This window comes from Zingiber officinale, chromosome 9B (assembly GCF_018446385.1).
Source record: "Zingiber officinale cultivar Zhangliang chromosome 9B, Zo_v1.1, whole genome shotgun sequence".
Taxonomy (NCBI): Eukaryota; Viridiplantae; Streptophyta; class Magnoliopsida; order Zingiberales; family Zingiberaceae; genus Zingiber; species Zingiber officinale.
Window position 1 is genome coordinate 33,520,243 of NC_056003.1, and position 22,479 is coordinate 33,542,721.

General features: G+C 33.5%; 2 protein-coding genes across 2 annotated transcripts; both read right to left on the bottom strand.

Moving 5' to 3' along the window:
- Window positions 1-1,983: 1,983 nt before the first annotated feature.
- Window positions 1,984-2,444, bottom strand: LOC122025409 (calcium-dependent protein kinase 20-like). Its single transcript, XM_042584211.1, has 2 exons — window positions 2,298-2,444; window positions 1,984-2,181 (listed from the first exon to the last, which is right to left on the bottom strand). The coding sequence occupies exons 1-2, from the start codon at window positions 2,427-2,429 to the stop codon at window positions 1,999-2,001; spliced, it is 315 nt and encodes a 104-aa protein (XP_042440145.1). The 5' UTR covers window positions 2,430-2,444; the 3' UTR covers window positions 1,984-1,998.
- Window positions 2,445-4,025: 1,581 nt separating this feature from the next.
- LOC122025716 (probable N-acetyltransferase san) lies at window positions 4,026-10,011 on the bottom strand. The gene is made up of 3 exons (XM_042584568.1): window positions 9,797-10,011; window positions 7,428-7,547; window positions 4,026-4,523 (listed from the first exon to the last, which is right to left on the bottom strand). The coding sequence occupies exons 1-3, from the start codon at window positions 9,936-9,938 to the stop codon at window positions 4,312-4,314; spliced, it is 474 nt and encodes a 157-aa protein (XP_042440502.1). The 5' UTR covers window positions 9,939-10,011; the 3' UTR covers window positions 4,026-4,311.
- Window positions 10,012-22,479: the final 12,468 nt, after the last annotated feature.

Genomic DNA, 22,479 nt, shown 5'->3' on the forward strand with positions numbered 1-22,479 from the left:
CTTCTATAGGAGTTTGCGGTAATCCATAATCCTTCTCAATGGGAGAGAGAGGAAAAAAGATGAAGACGCTCAATTAAATCCAAGATTCAAGATACCTGTATTAAGAGACTTATTTCCTTATATAATCGAGTCCATCCTATAGGACCATTCACAGCTCATAACTCATTAACAACTCATTATTGTTAATGAAATAAATTAATTGATCTATATATTGAGTCCACATCTAATATCTCCCTTTCATGTATAAAACATTAGATCATCTAATTACATCTAATTATTGTGTAAGTTAATCACGTATTAGCCCATCTAAAAGAGATTTAAATCCTTCACTACAGCAGTCTGCTGGCAGGCCGATCTCTACAATTCTTTCTACCATTGTAGAGTCGTCCGGATTCTGAACCAGATACTTCAGCCGTGGGATCCATCAACATAATTTTTTTCTCCAAATTAAGCGCTTCAGCATGCTCCAGCTAGGGATTAAACTAAGGTGCTCTGAATTTCCCCTAACTTGCCTTACTCGGGGCATATTTTTTTTTAATTTTTACTTGGGTGTCAAAGTTGTACTTCTTCTATTCGGGCCCTAATCAAGCTCACCCTGTTTCCTTTAGTCGGTCACAAAATTTTTGAGAAAACGGTAGGAGTACCACGTATATTGATTGAAAATATCACGGCAATTTACCAAATCACGCACTTAAATATCTTAATTGACCAAAAGGCGTATGTTACTTTGGTTTTTACCAAAGGGCGCATTTTTTCAAGTGCACTTCCCTTTTTATCCTTCTGACAAATTAAACCTTTTTTTTGTCGTTTTCCTTTTCTCTCTCTTCTCTTTCCTATTACCTCTTTCATCAACAAAATGTAAGATTTAGTTATTTTTTTGATAACATTTTAATACATTTTTTTGATAACGTGGAGCCTTTTTGCTGATTTTTTCTTCTGCTATTTTAACATCTTTTAAAAGTCAAAATAAACAATGGATAACATATTTAAACTCCTTGCAACATCAGGAATCCACAGGAACTGAAATGGGTGTAATCTAAGGTCTCTAGGTCCATCAGTGGGTTTCGGTCAAAACCCACTAATGGACCTAGAGACCTCAGATTACACCCATTTCAATTCCTGTGGATTCCTGATGTTGCAAAGAGTTTAACTATGCTATCCATTGTTTATTTTGACTTTTAAAAGGTGTTAAAATAGCAGAAGAAAAAATTAGCAAAAAGGCTCCAAATCAGGCCCAACGTGGGCCTGATATGATTCCATATCAGGCCTAACGTGGAGCCTTTTTGCTGATTTTTTCTTTTCCTATTTTAACACCTTATAAAAGTCAAAATAAACAATGAATAGCATAGTTAAACTCCTTGCAACATCAGGAATCCACAGGAACTGAAATGGGTGTAATCTGAGGTCTCTAGGTCCATTAGTGGGTTTCGGTCAAAACCCACTGATGGACCTAGAGAACTCCGATTGCACCCATTTCAGTTTCTATGGATTTCTGGTGTTGCAAGGAGTTCAAATATGCTATCCATTGTTTATTTTGACTTTTAAAAGATGTTAAAATAGCAGAAGAAAAAATCAGCAAAAAGGGTCCACGTTAGGCCTGATATGGAACCATATCAGGCCCAATGTGGACCTGATATGATTTTTCCTTGAGCTTCATACAATGTAGAGAAATTAATTTGATGATAGAAAATCAAAGTTCTGTTAGTCCTATGATTTAATTGTCTTTTTCTCAAGCATGTTGTGCAAATTGATTCTCTGTTCCTCTAAACATTGTTTTATCAGTATATTGCTGATAGGTCTATCTTTGGATCTTGTTTGGTCAGCAACTCTTGATGAATTTCTTGATGGATCTAGTAGGGTTGTGGCTTGAATTTGTGCCTAATTCTTTGTGTTTGTTTTCCCTTGTCACCCCATAATTGTGTAATGCCAATGGAAATGGTGTGATTGCCATAACCCACAGTCAATTTTTTTTTTACTTTAAAAAAAAAGATTGCATCTTCAGCAATAACTTACTGCTTCCAATAATGCTTTGACATCTGAATCAGCAACCTGGTGTCCGAGCTTGCGCAAATCATACTTTAACTCATCAAAATTTATCTGCCCTTTTTTGTTGATATCCATATTCTCAAACATTTCCTTTATGTCGGCAATCTCCTCCACAGACAAGTGTTCAGCTATCACCTGCATTAACACAGTTTTAGAATGAACATAATAATACTAGGTGTGTCTTGGAATAATCAGCTGGACAAATGTCAAACATTCACACAGAAAGAAATCATGAAAGAAAATATTCTCACCCTAAGAGCTTTCTTTTTAAATTTATTCATCACTGAAAATTGCTGGAGTCTTGCTCGAACAGTTTCACCAAGATTTACATTGGGTGCCTTATTGACATTCTGCAGCCAAGGATGATCTGTAATGTGAATCATGAGGGTAATGTTGAGAATACAGAAGATATGATGCAGTATTAAGGCAAAGGTATTAGCAGATATTGCAATATACTGATAAAACAATGTTCAGAGGAACAGAGAATCAATTTGCACAACATGCTTGAGAAAAAGACAATTAAATCATAGGACTAACAGAACTCTTGGTTTTCTATCATCAAATTAATTTCTCTACATTGTATGAAGCTCAAGGAAAAATCATATCAGATCCACATTGGGCCTGATATGGTTCCATATCAGGCCTAACGTGGAGCCTTTTTGCTGATTTTTTCTTCTGCTATTTTAACATCTTTTAAAAGTCAAAATAAACAATGGATAGCATATTTGAACTCCTTGCAACACCAGGAATCCATAGAAACTGAAATGGGTGCAATCGGAGCTCTCTAGGTCCATCAGTGGATTTTGACCGAAACCCACTGATGGACCTAGAGACCTCAGATTACACCCATTTCAGTTCCTGTGGATTCCTGATGTTGCAAGGAGTTTAACTATGCTATTCATTGTTTATTTTGACTTTTATAAGGTGTTAAAATAGGAGAAGAAAAAATCAGCAAAAAGGCTCCACGTTAGGCCTGATATGGAATCATATCAGGCCCACGTTGGGCCTGATATGGTTCCATATCAGGCCCAACGTGGGCCTGATTTGGAGCCTTTTTGCTGATTTTTTCTTCTGCTATTTTAACACCTTTTAAAAGTCAAAATAAACAATGGATAGCATAGTTAAACTCCTTGCAACATCAGGAATCCACAGGAACTGAAATGAGTGTAATCTAAGGTCTCTAGGTCTATCAGTGGATTTTGACCGAAACCCACTGATGGACCTAGAGACCTCAGATTACACCCATTTCAATTCCTGTGGATTCCTGATGTTGCAAGGAGTTTAACTATGCTATCCATTGTTTATTTTAACTTCTCTAAATGTATTAAAATGTTATCAAAAAAATAATTAAATCTTACATTTCGTTGATGAAAGAGATAATAGGAAAGAGAAGAGAGAGAAAAGGAAAACGACAACAAAAAAGGTTTAATTTGTCAGAAGGATAAAAAGGGAAGTGCACTTGAAAAAATGCGCCCTTTGGTAAAAACCAAAGTAACATACGCCTTTTGGTCAATTAAGATATTTAAGTGCGTAATTTGGTAAATTACCGAAAAAATCAAAACTGTGAACTATTTTTATTAACAAATGATAATAATGCTTCAGCTCAAGTCCAACTGCTATAAATTTAAACTGAAAAATAATTAGGATACAATCAAATCAAAGTTGACATAACAGCAAACTATTGATTTAATGATTTTAGATTTTAGAGGTTCAAAACACAGAAAAAATAATATATAAAAATAAGGTGAGCTAAAGTTTGAAGGCAATGGGAGAGAAATCTACAACTCATCAATAATCATTTTGTAGATAAACAGTCTACCCTATTGGTTCACTATCAATTAGGTTCAAAATACAACTTATGCACACTTAAAAACCAATCTTTAAAATATTCATCCATCCCTACTGAAATTATGTCTGCTTCTCTTATTTAAGTATTTTACCACCAATAAATACATATAGATCAGTAGAGCAACCAGAAAGAACCATCCTAAATACTTGAACATTTTACCAAAAAAATTTTACACTGGAATATCATGTTCTACAAATCAGACTCACAAGAGCAGATCTGAAAGTTGCAATACTCATTACCAATCATTCCGTTGCGCTTGACCAGCAAAACTCATTAAATTCTGTTTGCAATTTGCAAAACAACACACTTACATAGATGAGTGGTGCTACCATAAATGACAACCCTAAAAACTGAGTATCTCAATAAGTCTAGATGCGGATATGTCCTGTTGTCCAGAATAACTGAGTTGTTAAGGATCATTTCTTAGCATGGACTTCCTTACTTAGCACATAACAATCTGGTGGGCTGATGTTCGCATAGTAATTGTATATAGTATCTACAATTTCAAATCCAAATTTCTTATAGAAGGCAATTGCATCTTCGTTATTTGTCTGAACATGCAGGTATATCTTTGAGATATTGTTCTTCTTCTCCGACAAATCGAGCACGTGTTTCAACAATGTTGTGCCTGTTTAGAAACGAAATAAGTTGAGCAATGGTCAAGCCTCCACACTAATCATATATTAGGAGCATTCCTTTCACTATAAAAGGTAATATCTGACAGGACAATCATTCGACCTTAGACATATTACATGTACACGTTTGTCACTTAGATGCATGAAAACACTGAAAAAACCGATACATGCAAAGGTATATTTGTCATATAATGGGCTTCAATGAATTTCATATTCAGATCTATAATGACCAGCAGGCTAAAGCTATTGCTGAGTTATACATATCGTGATGACAAACACCAAAGCAGCTGCAGTTGCTCCTTGGTCATGATGCAGTGCAAATCAACATGGCAAATTATCTTGAAAATTGCAACATGAATAGCTTATGAATATTTTAGAAATTGTTAGACAATTTCAGGCTCCAATTTTTATGTTCAAGTTTAAAATATGCCATGAGTTTGTGCTAGTGTTGATACATTATCAATCACTATGATAAACGTAATGCCTACGAAAGGGTCAAGTGCAAATTGTCTATTCTTCCTTTAATTTTGATTGATTCCATAAGGTAGAGATTCAAGAGAAATATCCATGGATGAGATCGACAATTTAATTGACATATTTAAAGACATTCTGGAATTAAATAAGTAGAATCGATTAGAAAATGTGTAAACTAAAAGGAAACCATCTGAAGAGCTACGACAACAACAACACCAATCAAACCTTATTCCACTAAGTGAGGTCAACTATATGGATCCTTTTCATCATTGGACTTTATCCCCTACTATATCATCATCTATACTAAAATAAATTTTATCTTGTTTTATCTTTTCATCATTGCTAACCAAGTCTTTTTTGGTGTTCCTATTCCTAGTTTAATGCGTGTGTTTGTTATAGTTTTACATCGCCTAATTGGAACATTTATTTGTCATAAATGTGTCTCTAGGAGTTTTCCTTCAACAGATGTAACTCCGACTTTCTCTCTAATGCTCTCATTTTTATTTTGTCCATCCTTGTATGTTCACATATCCTTCTTAACATTTTCATCTCTGTAATTCTCATCTTCTACTCATGTGGTTGAGTAATAGCCCAGTTCCATATAATATAACAGGTCTAACTATAATTTTATAGAATTTTTTTTAAGTTTTAGAGGTACCTTACGATCACATAAAACATAACGTTCTTCTCCATTTCAACCATCTCGCTTGTATTTTAGCTAAGACATCTCTCTCAATCCCTATATCGTTTTACAAAAATGATCCTAAATATTTAAAGTTCAACTCGTCATTTCCTATCTTAACAATTATCTCATTACATCTAATTTTGCTAAACTTAAATTCCATATATTCTATCTTTATTCTACTAATACTAAAACCTTTCCATTCTAATATTTCCCGTCAAGATTCTAGTTTAGCATTTACTTCTTCACATGTTTCATCTACCAAAACAATATCATCTACAAACAACATGCACCACGGTACTGTGCCTTGAATATATGTAGTGAGTTCGTCTATAATTAGTGTAAAAAGATAGGGACTTAAAGATGATCTTTGATGTAACCCTATCTTTATTGGAAATGCTTCTGTTACTCCGCCTGAAATTTTTACTCTGTCGTTACATCCTCATACATATCCTTAATTAGTCCAATATATGTTACGCTAACACCACATTTTTCTATAATTCTTCATATAATTTCTCTTTTTTTCTAAGTCAATGAATACATCTTGTTTTGCTCCCGATATTTTCCAATTAGTTGTCCAAGAAGATGTATAAATTCTATTGTCAACCTTCCAAAGTATGAACCCAAATTGATTTTCGGTCACCATTATCTCCTTTCTTAATCTTTTTCCTATTATTCTTTTTTAAAGTTTCATAATACGACTCATTAGTTTAATACCCTTATAGTTTGCACAATTTTATACGTCTCTTTGTTCTTATATAAGGGAGATAAAGTACTTACCTTCCATTGATTAGACAATTTTTTCGTTTATAATATCCTGTTAAATAATTTTATCTCATTCAATACCTTATTTCCTAGACACTTTCATACCTCTATCGGAAGATCATCTGGTCTACCGACTTTTCCATTGTGCATCTCATTTAAGGCTTGTTCTATTTCTGAAGTTTGAATTATACGATAAAAATTTAAATTTCTATACTCATTTGACCTACTTAAATTACCTAAGTTGGTCACGTAAACCTTCATTAAAAAGTTGATAAAAATACCGCTTCCACCTCTCTTTTATTTCTCCATCATTTACAAGTACTCTATTGCATTCATCTTTAATACATTTTATTTTGATAAGATCTTCTCTCACTTTAGCTATTCTATAATGTCTCTTTCTCCTTATATTGTATCTAATTTTTTGATACAATCGTTCAAAATTTCATTTTTTGCTTCATTCACTACTTTCTTACCCTCTTTTTTAGTTATTGTATATTTTATTAAGTTTTCCTCGTTTTTACAAATATATAATTTCTTATAAACGGTTCTTTTCCTTCACTTTCTATTGTACTTTCTCATTCTACCAAGATTCCTTAGTGGTTCATGTCTCGTTCACTCACACTCGTAACTACTATTTTCAACTTTGATACCATTTTATTCTATGTTGTATTAGAGTCACTCTATATTTCACCTAATACTTGTACATTTACAAGAGATTTAAATGACCTTGAATACAACAGATGATACAAACCTATATCAAAATCAATAGCAAAACAAGATTCATATAGTTGATTCCCACATGATTATTTATCAATTGGCACCGGGCCACTACAATACTTGCTTGCAACTTTCAAAAGCAAGTGATGAAAAAAAAAGGCTGAGATATCCACAACATGAAATAAAAGATGGAAAATACAATGAACATTTTTAATAAAATTGTGTACTATAAGATATTAGATATGCAATCGAGACTTACCAATCCCAAGTCCACGGTATGGTGCCAAAACACCCAGGGTCATAATGTAAACAGACATAGCTCCTCCAATTTTCTCAAGTCGGCAAGCAATTGAACCAACACAGATATCGCTGAAATAAGCTACAGAATCACAGAATTATAAGCACATCATGTGTTTGTGAACTAGTGAACAGAAAATAGGTTTGATGAGAAGTCCTAGGAGCTCAATCATATTTTTGCTTAATTTCATCTACAAAGAATGAACAGAAATTGGTTTGATGAGAAGTCCTAAGAGCTCAATCATATTTTTGCTTAATTTCATCTACACAGCACAGCAATGGGTTAGATACCAGGCAAAAAATCTGGCCATATGACCTAACCAAATTAACTCCCCATATATTAGAACCCAACACCAAACCAGATGGATTTTTACTGTTTCTAAGTCTAACCACCAAGTTCTGGAACTGCAGTACCTCATAGTGAAGATAGTAAAATGTTTAGCAAGTGGAGGTTCACACAGGTAGCTAGATATTTGGTTGAATTAGACTACCACCACATTTAAACAGATTCTGTGGTATGTTCTCATTGATTCTGGATATGCACATATTTTATTTTTGCTTATATTGCATTATGTTTATGTGTTTAACAGGCTAAACCATGATATTTTGGTTTGTATGACATGAAGAGCATGCTACAATGAGATAAAATATTTGTAAAGAAATTTCATTCAAACCTCTTATATGTCTAAGATCCAATATTCAAATCGATTTGCATTACTTAGTCCATGTCAACAAGCAATTGAAAATGCATCAATTTTTTAGATTCAAGTCAAATATGATTTGGAGAAATTCTTTTTTACATTACTTACACTATTTTAGACATGACCTACCAAAATGGCCATGTTTGTATTATAAATTTTGATCTAGATATTAAAGACATCATGATCTCCTTATGACTAAAAATGTGTCAAGAGTCAACAAGTGATGTCCTGTTTATGAATAATCACATATTACATCCCTACCCATGAATCTCAACTAGATTTAACCTGGCATTCCTATTTATGCACTATAAGTATACTAATAGCAAATGCATAGCTAAAGATGGTGTATCAACTTTTTGAATTAAATCCCAACTGATACAACCATTCTAAAGAGATCCATATTTATAAATAGAATGCATTTCCGATAAATCAGCAAGGCCAAAACAAATTAAATAATTCAAGACTCAAACATCTATTCTTTCTGATTGAGAATCCTTTGATATTAACTCATCACTTACTATCAGGAGAAACTCATTTCACCTTATTAAGCAGGTACAGTCATTTCTAAACACAGGTCACTGTAAATGATATTTGAAAAGTTATTAGAATTTACCCAAACTTGTCCAAAAATGTACTTGTTGATACTATTTCTGAGAAAAAAATACATCAAGCTAAATGTTCTATAAATATGTTGGAATTTCACAAATTTTAGGTGAATAGTTACCGTGTTAGCATGATTTTTTTCTTCCCCCATATTTCCATTGGCTCTCAGTGACAAGTAAATAAGATCTGTTAAATCATGATTAGCATAATAAATTTCAATTTAGATGGCATATTGCAAGACAGTACATGCACATGCCAAAATACATTACCATAAAACATAATAAATTTCAAGATAATCAAACCTTAAAGAAGAAATGGCACCATTGCATGAGACAATCAGTAAATTTCTTCGCCAACCAACCATTCAGAATGCATGTGTGTATATTTGATATTGTGTGTTCACCTTCCAAGCATCTTAGAGATTAATTGGGCAACCATGCTATTTTAATTTCTAATCAATCATCAGCATTGATTCAGTACTCTCTTATGCATGATTTCCATCTTCCAAGACAACCTAAAGGTTCTGATAGTGAGTTATCTCCTATCTCAGTAAAGTCATGTTAATATATTAAATCCAACTTACTTCAACGAATCACACTTTCCGTGTCCTAACATGATGCGCAGTGGAATGGAAACCCTTCATGCATCTGAGCCTATGCATCACTATTGCTCCAATCCACTCTCACTCTTTCAGTTGCCAACCCACACACTTTCAATTTATGCCATCATCTTAAATTCTTAATCTATAAACAACTCTCACATGCTTTGCAAGAACTTCTTAGACTCTTCTCTAACCAATCTGATGTTAACATAAAATAATAAATAAAAAAATAGAAATAGAGGATGACGGATTTCCCTAACCTACTGCTACAAGTGGTGCGTGTTGATACAGAACTTTCTATTTATTATCGATAGAGGGGATCCCTTTCGTCGCTTCAATTTCATAGCATGCGATAGATTTGTGTGAAAGGAAAGAAATCCTATTGAGGAGTTGAAGAAAATAAAGGAGAAGAATGAAAGGACGAACCGAGCTTGGTGAAATCCGCAGAAGCAATGGCGTCGGCGTAGTATTTATCGTTGTAGTGGACGGGGAAGAGGACAGTGTTGAGCTTCTTCAACTGCATCACATTCTTGTCGCGGACGCCGTCCAGGGATATCACTGCCGCCATAGCCCTGCCCTCGCCGCCTTCCGATCGCAAGTAATTGTAATACGAGAAAGAGGGAGGAGAGGCAGGAAACCCTGTTATTGGTAATCCGAACCCGATGCACCCCTTTTATAGTTGCAGTGTCAGATCTGGGCCTCTTCAGGCCCAAAGACTTGAGCATCATTTTTCCAAATGTCTTATAATATTTTATTATTATTATTTAAAAATATATTAATGTTAAAATATCTCTTAAAATGTATATTTTGTTTTCAAAAATGTTATATTTAAATATTAAAATGTATATCAAACATTTTAATGAATATCTCACATTATAAAAGACATGGTCATTTCAAATTTATATTTCATTGTACACTAGTTTTACGTTCCATAATTGATACATTTGAGAGCATCAATTTTATCGACATATACAATGTGCAAACATGAGGAAAGATAAGTAGGCCGTTCGTCTCAGTTAGGAATAAAAAAATATGACAGGTTGACTATTGGACAAAGAGCCATTTATATTTTTAAATTTATTCGATGGGCGAATTAAACAAATGACCATCCTCGATTAAACGTCCATATATGGATAAAAAGTTATCATGTCAATTTTATTTAAAATGCATCAATTTAGTATACGTAGGTGGGACAATATTTAATAAAGGTAAGACATGAGTATTTCATCAAATCAAATTGAAGATGAAGTGTTTCTATATTTTTCAACTTTTATACAAGACTATGATAAACGACATTGCCCGGGGCCAATGGTGCACCTGGTGTCTTTCTAAATAATTTTTTTTAATAAATAGTTAATCTAAAAATATTAGATTGATGGACTATTCATTATAAGTATTTCTCAATTTATTCTGATAATCAATATAAAATTTTTATAAAATCGTATCGGTTATCAATTAGTTGGTATAAATTAAATACTTAATGTCAATAAAAAAATCTAAATAAAAAAAAGATTGATTTTTTTTTATTATATTGTAGATGTTGAATCTTTAATTAGAAAAACAAAACTTAAAAGATAGGTAAGAAAAAATTATCATTGTAAATAGATATTATGTCCCGAGTCATACGAATTGTTTTGTTCTCTTTTAAATTCAATCATAGGATAGTACTGATGTATACATTTTATATAAGTTTTTGTCGTAATTTGACACATATGTTATTCCATTTTATATACATATATTTCATACTTTTATCTCCGTGTGTGTTTTTTTGTTGCTTTTAGTCAGAAAAGTGCTCTTTGCTTATTTTGATTGACAGAAATGTGAATCGGAGTAAAATTGGGAGTTAAAAAGTAAGAGGAGAAGACCCCACAGTCGGACACGGGGGCCCGTCCTACACGGCACAGGTCGTGCCCAACTCTGTAGCCTTGCCACGGTCACTTATGCCCAATAGTACAGGTTGTGCCCTGCTCAGCGATCGCGACATTGATGGCCCGTGCCCAGTGGCAGGGGTTATGCTCTACTTTGTAGCCTCGCCATGATCTGTGCCTAGTGGCACAGGTCATGCTCGACTCTGTATCCTCGCCACGACCTGTGCCCAGCGGCACGGGTCGTACCCAATGACATAGGTCATTCCTCATAGATCTGAATCTCTGATTCCAACCCCTATAAAAGGGGATCCGCCCATTGGGTTCAGAGGCTTAGACGAGGGGACTTCGTCCCCCTCCTTGGGAGAGAGGTTTCCCCTCTTGGGGAAAATCTAGAGGCATCATATTCATCCACTTTAGCGATCCATCTACCTCCAGTGCAAGGGAACCACTCCAAAAATACCGAGAATCCTCCCTAAACATTTCTTATCTCTATTCTATGTTTTGATATATGTGAATGCTTTCATTAGTGTCTTTAGATTGTAATTCTTTTGTTATGGAGTAGTTATCATGATTTTAGGATGTAGGGATTAGCCTTTTTGTTATATGAACATTTTTCGATTAATTTATATGTTTGTATATTTTTTATTTGATGAAATGTATATTTTTTGTCCGGATCTATCGTATTAGCATGATCTCGATGCCAAAAACATGATATTCATATCCCATGAGGGTTTGGGGATGAACTGAAAGGAGAATCCGACCCTCCGACCCATAGAAAATTTAGACGCAGAGAGTCTGATATGAAAGTGCAACCCGATATGTCGCGAGGAAGTTAGGTTGCCATAGATCTTAATGGATCAAACTTAATTTGTTGTACGCAGTAGGAAAAGTAGTTAATTAGCTGCCATGAGATCTAGTGACAGGGCCCCCTCTAGGTTACAATTACTAATTACGATTTTTTTGAAAGTAGACAATGATTAGGGTTAATACTCCATTGTAGAAGTAAAAGTTCACATTGGATACCATAGGATGATCTACCTACATAAATACCCATATAGGACAGGAAGCAAGATATATATCAGATGCTTACAATCATTTGAGTGAAACCGAAGTACTAAAATTGCCTTCACCACTACTTCTTTCTACGATATGTCTGCTTTCTAATTTATATATCTTTATCTTCCTTCTGTGATCACTCTGCCTTCTTTATGTGATCATCTCTGCCTTTTCATTAAGATCTTACTGTCTTTTCTCTGTGATCTCACTGATTTTTGCTCTAATTTCTAAGATCTTCTCTACATCTCTCTCTCTCTCTCAACTCTAGCTTCCTTCGTTGTTCTAGTGACACACACAAACCTTGGATTATCTAGATAACCTATTTTACAATTATGACTAGTACTTAGTTCAAGTCCTCACAGGATGGATATCTTTCTTACTTGGCGATATCTTCGTGCACTTGCGGATTTGCCACCACATCAAATTTTTGGCACTATTACTGAGAACTATACCAATCAATATTAGTTGGATAGCACTGTGATTAATCTAGATTTCTTTTTTTTGTTCTCTTTTGTTGCATTTTCTTATCTTTCTCTAATAAAGTAAAATGGGTGCTCATAATAAATGGTTTAATCAATTTAATGTTGTAAAATTTTCTAGTTTCTATTGTCAGCTTTGTGGTATAGATTGGCATGATACAAATGATTGCCCAATGATTTTTGTTACTGTACATGTTGGAACCCCAAGGTTGTTTTGATGTGATCAACAAAGTTAAGTTATGTCCTGTGGTGTTTTAACCTTGTGTCTAAGTGTGTAGGAGCTTAGGAGCATAGGGAGTCGAGCAAAAAACACAGCTAGTGAGAAGGACGGCACAGGAGAGAGCCGACGGGCTCGGTGCGTCCTAGAGATGAGGTGCTGCGGAAGAGTACGCGGGCGGATGAGAAGGAATTGCGCGCCGTTTCCGAGGGACAAGAAGCTGGAGCAGAAGGTTGCTCGAGAAGGCCAAAATTAGATTCCGGTGAGTCTTTATTTCGATTGGCTGAAATCACCCAAGCGAGCAGAGCCGGAGCGGAAGACTCTGATCGAGACAAGCAGCACCGGAGCAGAGGGCCCGGACCAAAAGTCAACTAAGTTGACTTTAGTGGTCCGGGCGCTCGGAACGATTCCGGGCGCCCAGAACCTGATTTTGACAGGATCGCATTTAACCGCGATCTGTTGCGAAGGGGATAAAATTGTATCCCCCTTCCAGGTGCCTAGAACCCTTCAGGTGCCCCGACTAAGGCTATAAATACAACCTTGGTTCAGAAGCTTTTCAACATAACAAGAATTAGCAATACAACACTTGTGAGCTTCCATTTCTAGTTTAGCTTTTCTTTTTACGCTTTCACTGTTGTAAGAGGCTTCTCCGTCTGAAGGAGATATTTTTAGTGTGCAATTCATTCTTTGGATTAACAACCTCCCCGGTTGTAACCAAGTCAAGTCTGTGAGCCTCTTCTTTTAGTTTATTGCTTTCAATTTTATGCAAGTATTTAAGTTATAAGTCCGAGAAGGGTATTTTGTGTTTATATTTTTTTAGGGCTATTCAACCCCCCTTCTAGCCGGCCAACGCGACCCAACAAGTGGTATCCGAGCAAGGATGCTTCAAGAGGACTAACCGCCGATCGAAGCACCGAATCAATGGTCGGACCAAGCATATACCCACCGAAGTTCGAAGAGAAATTCGCTAGCTGGAAAAAGCGAATGCAGATATTTTTTAAAACCAACTTTGAATTAATTTTAATAATGAAGTTCAGTTTTGTAGCACCCAAAGGTAAGGAGGAATACCAGTGGATGAAAAAGGAACAAGCCGACTACGTGGCAAACAACAAAGCAGAGTTTCATCTGCTCAGCGTCCTTCCACCACAAGACGTCAACCGGATCAACACTTACAACTCAGCAAAGGAACTTTGGGAGAAGTTCCTTGAGCTACATGAAGGGACATCCGAAGCCAAGCTCGCGAGACGGGATTTACTTCGTAACCAGTTCACCAACCTGCAATTCGGAGAGGACAAAACCATTGTGTTGGATCAAAGATTCGCTGGAGGGGGGGGGGGTGAATAGCGATAAAAAAAACGTAGAGCGCACAGTGAAAAAGTAAAGGCAAAAGCATAAAGCAACGCTAACAAGAGTCATTTTTTTACTTGGTTAGGAGCCTTTGTCGACTCCTACTCCAAGACTCGCACTCGTTGAGTGCTTTCGTTGGGCAATCCACTAGCAATTCGAATATTTGATTACAAAAAGTTAGGTACAGAAATGCTAGAAAGAAAATACCGACAATAGATAAAAAGACAGAAAAACAGAGCTTTGTCGGAGAGCCTTCGCAACGTCGCAGAAGCGCAAAAGAGCGTGAGTTGTTTCGTTGTTTTTAGCTCCAGCCTTTACCCTCTCTATATAGGAGGTTTGGGGTGCCTGGATCCTTTCGGGTGCCCTGAATATGATGTAGCAAAGCCAACCAGGGTGCTCCACGTGGCGAAGTGACGTTGTGGATAAAACTTGCATTCCGGGCGCCCGGACTCCATTTTCTAGCAACTTCATTTCCCTGCAAGAAAATGTTAGTCCAAAGTACAAATGCAAAATATCATTCAAAACATAATGTTAGCATAGTTTATGATCAAAACAGGATAGTAATTAGATCCCGTCTCCTCGAGACCGGAATCTAGTCATGATCTCAACTTAGATATCCGAAATGCATCTAAGTCGGATTGACGCCTAATGTTCCCTTCCCAGGAACGCGTCCTCACAATAACTCTCCTTCAGTGACTTACCTTCACTTACCTGCCAGACATCCGGTCAGTCCTTCGACCCGTCTGGGCTTCGTGCCAGCTATCCAATCAGCCCGTCAACCTAGCTGGACTTTGTGCCAAACGTCCGGTCAGCCCATCAACCCGTTTGGACTTTGTGTCAGCTATCCGGTTGGCCCGTCGACCTAGTTGGGCTTCGTGCCAGACATCAGGTTAGCCTGTCGACCTGTCTGGGCTTCTCCTGCACACTCGGTCAGAGTGTTAGATAACAATGAGACTAACTTAACCTATTTTGTCATTCATCAAAACTTGAGTTAGACTGTTAGTGCTAATCGCACCAACAATCTCCCTCTTTTTGATGCAATGACAACCTGGTTAAGTTAGTGAAAAATATGCAAGAAAAAACAATCATTTATAAGGTTGTTAAAAAGGTTGTTAAGTTAGCTTTATTTTAAATTTTGTTGTTTAACTAACTTAAACTACCTAACCCTCCCCCTTTGACATTCATAAAAAAAATCATCACAGAACAAATTATATATATATAAAAATGCAATGAATATGACTTAAAGATAGTTATCTTTAAAATTTGTAAGTTAATCTTTCGAAAAGAGTTTTGCAATTTGAAAACATAATTTTCAAATATAGCATTTTTTACAAAAAATATTAGGGTTAAGTCCAATTTTCAAGTCAAGTTTTCAAAACTAATAAGATTTTATTTCTCAAGACTTAGTTTGTAAAATCCAACTAAGTAAAATCTATTTTCAAACCCAATTTTGTTTTAAATAAATTTCCAAAAATATGTTTCTAAAACTAAGTAGAATATAATTTTCAAAATGAAAAATATAAGTTACAAATCCGGATAAAGTTTATTTTTCAAAACTAAGTTTAAAAAGTATGAATTTCAAAATTAAGTTTGGAAAGTTTAGAGTTTGAAAATAAAGCCAATATTCAAACATAGGTTTAAACAATCCAATTTTCTAACTCTCAAAAGGAGATATTTAAAAGGAGATATTTTTCAAAAATTAATTTTAAAATAGGTATAAAAATAATTAATCCTCCCCCTAAACCTAACATTACAAAATCTGTCTAACTAGTTAGCTACTTACTGACTATTAGAGGATAACAGCTTTCACTTGGTTAGTCAAGTTAAGTCTAATTATATTCAGTTAGTGTTTGACTAAACTGAATGACTTAACCTGATTAATATCTGTTTGGTATTTAATGCCCAGACTTATGTTGATGCACTGAAATAAGCATCTTAAGTCCAGGCAATTTACCTATGTATCTCACCCCTTTCTATGTTCGGCAATCACAAACAAGGAGTCCTAGGGTGTTAGTGAGATGCTCAAGTACTAGCCCTAGGGGAACATGCTTTCTAAGAAGTTGTTCTAGTCTAAGGCTAAAACTGATTTAAAATTCTAGAAATGGAAGATTTTAAATAAAAATTTTATCCTAGAATTTGAAAGCACTATTTTTGAAAACAATTTCTGTAATTTAAGAGTCATAGTCTATTAAACACATTCCTAATTTTCTAAGTAGATTGCTAATCTCACTTTCAGGGAGGAGTTTGGTAAATATGTCAGCTAAATTAGATTTGGACTCAATGTATTTGAGTTCAATGTCTCATTTAGTGACATGATCCCTGATAAAGTGGTACCTAATTTCAATGTGTTTGGTTCTGGAATGATGCACAGAATTTTTTATTAAGTTAATTGAGCTAATATTGACAATTAATACTTTTACATTTGTAAGGTTTAAGTTAAAGTCTTTTAAAGTGTGCATCATCCATAATAGTTGGGAAACACATTCTCTTATGGCTAAATATTCTGACTCAGTTGTAGACAAAGTAATACAGTGTTACTTTCTACTAAACCAACTGACAAGTAATGGACCTAGTAGTTGACATCCACCACTTATGCTCTTGCGGTCTAATTTGCATCCAGCATAATCTGAGTTAGAATACCCTATTAATTCAAAATTATTAGTTCTAGGATACCAAATTCCTACATTTGTTGTTCCTTTAAGGTATTTAAAGATTATTTTAACTTGAGTAAAATGAGATTCTTTAGCGCAGGTTTGGTATCTAACACACATACTCACTGCAAATAAAATATCAGGTTGACTTGCAGTTAAGTACAATAGGCTACCTATGACACTCCTATAGTATTTTAAGTCAATTGGTTTTCCATTTGGGTCGTCATCTAGAATAGTGTTAACTGCCATGGGTATTTTTATTTCTTTAGTATTTCCCATCCCAAATTTTTTAAGTAATTCTTTGGTATATTTTTGTTGATAAATATAATTTCCCTCATTTGTTTGTTTGATTTGCAATCCTAAAAGGTAAGTTAATTTTCCTACTAAACTCATTTCAAATTCTTGTTCCATTAAGTTTGTAAATTCTTCTAAAATTTTTAAATTAGTTGAGCCAAAAATTATATCATCTACATAGATTTGGGCTATAAATATGTCCTCTTTTATTAATTTAACGAATCGGGTTGGGTCAATTTGACACTGGTTAAATCCTTTAGATATTAGGTAAGAGATTAATCTTTCATACCAAACCCTAGGTGCTTGCTTAAGTCCGTATAACACTTTCTTTAATTTAAAGACATATTCAGGGTGTTCTAGACATTCAAATCCAAGTGGTTGGCCTACATAGACTTCTTCTTTTATCAATCCATTTAGAAAAGCATATTTGACGTCCATTTGATATAGTCTGGAGCCTTTATGGGTTGCATAACTGAGTAACATTCTAATGGACTCTAATCTAGCTACCGGGGCATAAGTTTCATCATAGTCAAGTCCTTCAACTTGACTAAACCCCTTAGCAACTAGCCTAGCTTTATTTCTAGTAATTTTCCCAGTTTCGCTTAATTTATTTCTAAACACCCATTTTATTTCTATTATTTTCTTATTTTTGGGTGGAGGTACTAAGTATCAAACTTCATTACGCTCAAATTGAGTTAGTTCCTCTTGCATAGCTATGACCCAGTCTGGATCAAGTAATGATTCAGCTACGGTTTTGGGTTCAATTTTTGAGATCAGAGAAATTTGACTAAGGTTTCTAAAAGATGACCTAGTCTGAACTCTTAAGTCTGGATCACCAATTATTTGATCAATTGGATGATTTGGATTGACTCTTATAGTTCTAGGAGGTTAATTTTCTAAAGGTTCTTCTTCTTCTTCTTCGTGATCATTGGCTCCTTCTTGATTGCTATTTTCTTGAATAAATTCAATTGGTTGAAGTTGGGTTTGTTCTAGGTTTTGTTTGGATTCCTCAAATTTTACATTACTAGTTTCTTCAATTCTTAATGTAACCTTATTATATATTCTGTACCCCCTACTGTTTAGGGAGTATCCTACAAAGATTCTATCTTCCACTTTAGAGGTGAATTTTCCTAAGTGTTCTCTTGTGTTTAAAATGAAGGCTAGGCACCCAAATACTTTAAAATATTTTATATTTAGTTGTTTATTATAATAAATTTCGAAAAAGGTTTTATTATGTATTTTATTTAGTGTTTTTCTATTTTGCACATAGCAGGCTGTACTGACAGCTTCTGCCCAAAAATACTTAGGTAGATTATATTCATTCAGCATAGTTCTAAAGGCTTCAAGTAAAGTTCTATTTTTTCTTTCTACTATTCCATTTTGTTGGAGAGTTTTAGGACACGAAAATTCATGATGATATCCATTTTCAAGATAAAATTTATCAAAGTTATGATTTTTAAATTCTCCCCCATTGTCACTCCTAATTCATTTAATTTTAAGGTCTTTTTCATTTTCAACTTGTTTGCAAAAGTTTGTAAAAATTTCAAAAGTTCCATCCTTATTTTTTAAGAATTTTACCCAAGTGAACCTAGAATAGTCGTCTATTATTACTAGGTAATATAAACTGCCATTTATTGATTTGACCCCATGAGAGTCAAATAAGTCTAAGTGTAGAAGTTCTAGTATTGAGTTGGTTTGAGTTTGATTAGTTGGTTTGTGAGTAGATTTTGTTTGTTTACCTTGTTGACAAGCATTACATATTGTTGAGTCTAAGTTAGCTAATTTTGGTAAATCTCTAACTAATCAATTTAATTTACTTATATTTCTGAAATTTGTATGTGACATTCTTCTATGCCATAACCAAGTTTCTTCTTTTTGTGTTAAATAACACTTAATTGAAAAAGTGGTTAAGTTAATTTCATAGATGTGTTATCTTTTCTAAACCCTTTTAGACTTATCTTAGGATTATTTAGGTGTTTGATTAAGCATTCCGAAGATAAGAACCTAACTTTATACCTAGTGTCACACAATTGACTGATACTTAGGAGATTATACTTAAAATTTTCAACAAGTAGAACATTTATAATAATGAAGTCAATTTTAAGTTCAATATTATCTATACCAATTACCTTGAGTTTGTCATTGTTTCCAAAGGTAACTGTTCCTAAACTTCTGCAGGTAAGTTGTGTGAATTTGGTGTGATCTCCAGTCATGTGTTTGGAGCAACCACTATCCAAGATCCACTTTATTTCCTATAATAAGTAGGGGTTGAAGGTTAGCCTATGTTTTGATTTCAATTTTGTTTAGGTAAGACTAATCGTAAAATTATTATTATTATTATTATTATTATTATTATTTATTTATTTTTTTAAAAGATTTTTTTTAAAAAAATTGGTTTTAAAGTTTTTAAAAGAATTTTTAAAGTTTTTTAAGGAATTTTTAAAGTTTTTAAAGGAACTTTTTAAATAATTTTTAAAAGTTTTTAAAAGAATTTTTAAAATGATTTTTAAAATTTTTTAAAAGAAATTTTAAAATAATTTTTAAAGTTTTTAAAATGATTTTTAAAGTTTTTAAAGGAATTTTTAAAAAAAATTTAAAAAAATTTACAATGATTTTTAAAAGTTTTTAAAAGAATTTTTAAAATGATTTTTAAAGTTTTTAAAAGAATTTTTAAAATGATTTTAAAAATTTTTAATAGAATTTTTACAATGATTTTTAAAAGTTTTTAAAAGAATTTTAAAAATGATTTTGAAAGTTTTTAAAAGAATTTTTAACATGATTTTTAAAAGTTTTTAAAAGAATTTTTAAAAGAATTTTTAAAATGATTTTTAAAAGAATTTTTAAAATGATTTTTAAAGTTTTTAAAAGAATTTTACAAATGATTTTTAAAAGAATTTTGAAAATGATTTTTAAAAGTTTTTAAAAGAATTTTTAAAATGATTTTTAAAGTTTTTAAAATTATTTTTAAAGTTTTTAAAATGATTTTTAAAGTTTTTAAAATAATTTTTAAAATGATTTTTAAAAGTTTTTTAAAAGAATTTTTAAAATGATTTTAAAAAGTTTTTAAAAGAATTTTTAAAATGATTTTTAAAAGAATTTTTAAAATGATTTTTAAAAGAATTTTTAAAATGATTTTTAAAAGAATTTTTAAAATGATTTTTAAAAATTTTAAAAGACTTTTTTATTTAATTTAATTTAATTTAATTTTATGTTTAGTCCTTAGTCATCTCACCCGATCTAAATTTTCAATCAAGGAATCCTATAATTTTGTGAGATGAATTAGGTTCAGTTTTATGGTTTGGTTTAAGTATGTGTTAGATTCAAGTTTAGTTTTGGGCTCAACAAATAGACATTTTTCGGATAAACTTCTGGGCTATAGTGAGTCACTTGAATATCATTAGAGTAACCATACCTTCGAGGTTTTTCAAATAGTCCTATCCACTGAACTTAATACAAAACCTTGGTCTAACTGGCTATGATCCATAAAGGGTAGCTTCGGTTAGTTCCACTTAGCCAAATGCACCAGGTCGAAGCTATATCTTCCTAGACATGCATAGACTAAGCTTCCCTAATGTACTATCATCCAAAACTTCACCAATATCATAGGTCAAGTTAAACTTGGTCCCTAACTAGTCCTAATTACCCTGCCGGGTAAGTTAGTTTCGGTTACCCTGTCGGGTAGATTATTTTTGGAGGTGACAGCTACTCTGGAGCCTCCCCCTGAATTATTAGTCTTTATTTTTGAGTTTTAGTTCTTGGTTTATGTCTGTTACTTTTATAATTATAATTGACTTGATGATATTCTAAGTTTTGGTGGGTTTTAAAATATTTAGTTTTTGAATTTGTTGGTCTAGGTTTGTATTTTGGTTTTTGATTTGACTTCTTTGATTTTATATAATATATTTTTTTCTTTGGGTATGTAGTATTGGTTAAGTGCTACTTGCGTGATTAAGCACGCTCTCAGAACTTAAGCTTTACTTGATTGTTTGTGTTAGGTTATTAACGATTTAAATATTTTATTTGAACTTGACTTATAGCCAAGCCCGGTTTTGTTGTAAATTACTTTTTGATTATTTAAAATTAGATCTAAATTCTTGTTAGTTAGAGCTCTAGAGGCAATCATATGATGATTGTTGTATGGACTCAATGTATCATATTCCTATATATTAATAAAGACATTTCTTTATTGTTATTATACTTACTTGTATTGGTGTCAAATAACTAAGTATAATAGCGTCCTTGAGTAGAAGGTTCTTATATATATCAATCGATTGGTTGAATCGATAGTGAGATGATATAAAGAACACTACTCTTAATAATTCCTAGTCAAGTATTAACATTCAGGGACAATGTTAATGCGATGAGACTAGCATGTAGGTCAACTCGATGACTTGATCTCACAAGTCATGGATATAGAGATATCAAGTTGACACATGGGTATGCATTGGAGAATGTATACTGAATGACCCACCATGAGAAAGTATCATGGATCGTTATATGAGTGTCATATACTTTCTCATGTGACTATTAGTATGACTATCAGTCCTTGGACCTGAAGTCACCATGGTTCCCTACATAAGGAGTTACATACTTTGGCTTCGTCAAACGTCACCTGTAACTGGGTGGACTATAAATGTGATTACTGGTATGTAACAAATTATGTGGAGGGATGTGAGTGATGTAAATGAGATCTATCCCTCCTATATGACGGGAGTGACATCATCACTCTTGATAGAGTGAGACCACTAAGTGGATGACCATGTCCAAATGAGTCAATATGAGATATTGAGATCCTTTATTTAGAGTGAGTCTACTTGCAGTTCAAGATATAGATTGATTAGAGGATGACACGGTCTATGCCTCAATTTAATCAATCTAGATGTTAAGGATAGAAGGACATTATCATATATTGTGAAAGGTCACAATTAGTAGTCACACGATGATGTTGGATCTCAACATTCTTGTAACTTGGGTAGTAATGATGTGTTGTTAGATACCGCTCATTACTTATGCTTCTAAATGGGTTTAGGAGCATTGCCAATGTTACAAGAACCTATAGGGTCACACACAAAGGGCAATTAGATGGAGAATGGGTTCATATGATGAACCAAGAGGATTAGGTTCATATGATGAACCAAATTGGATCAAGAGTAATCCAAATTAAACTAATTGAGTTAGACTCAATTTGATTCATGTG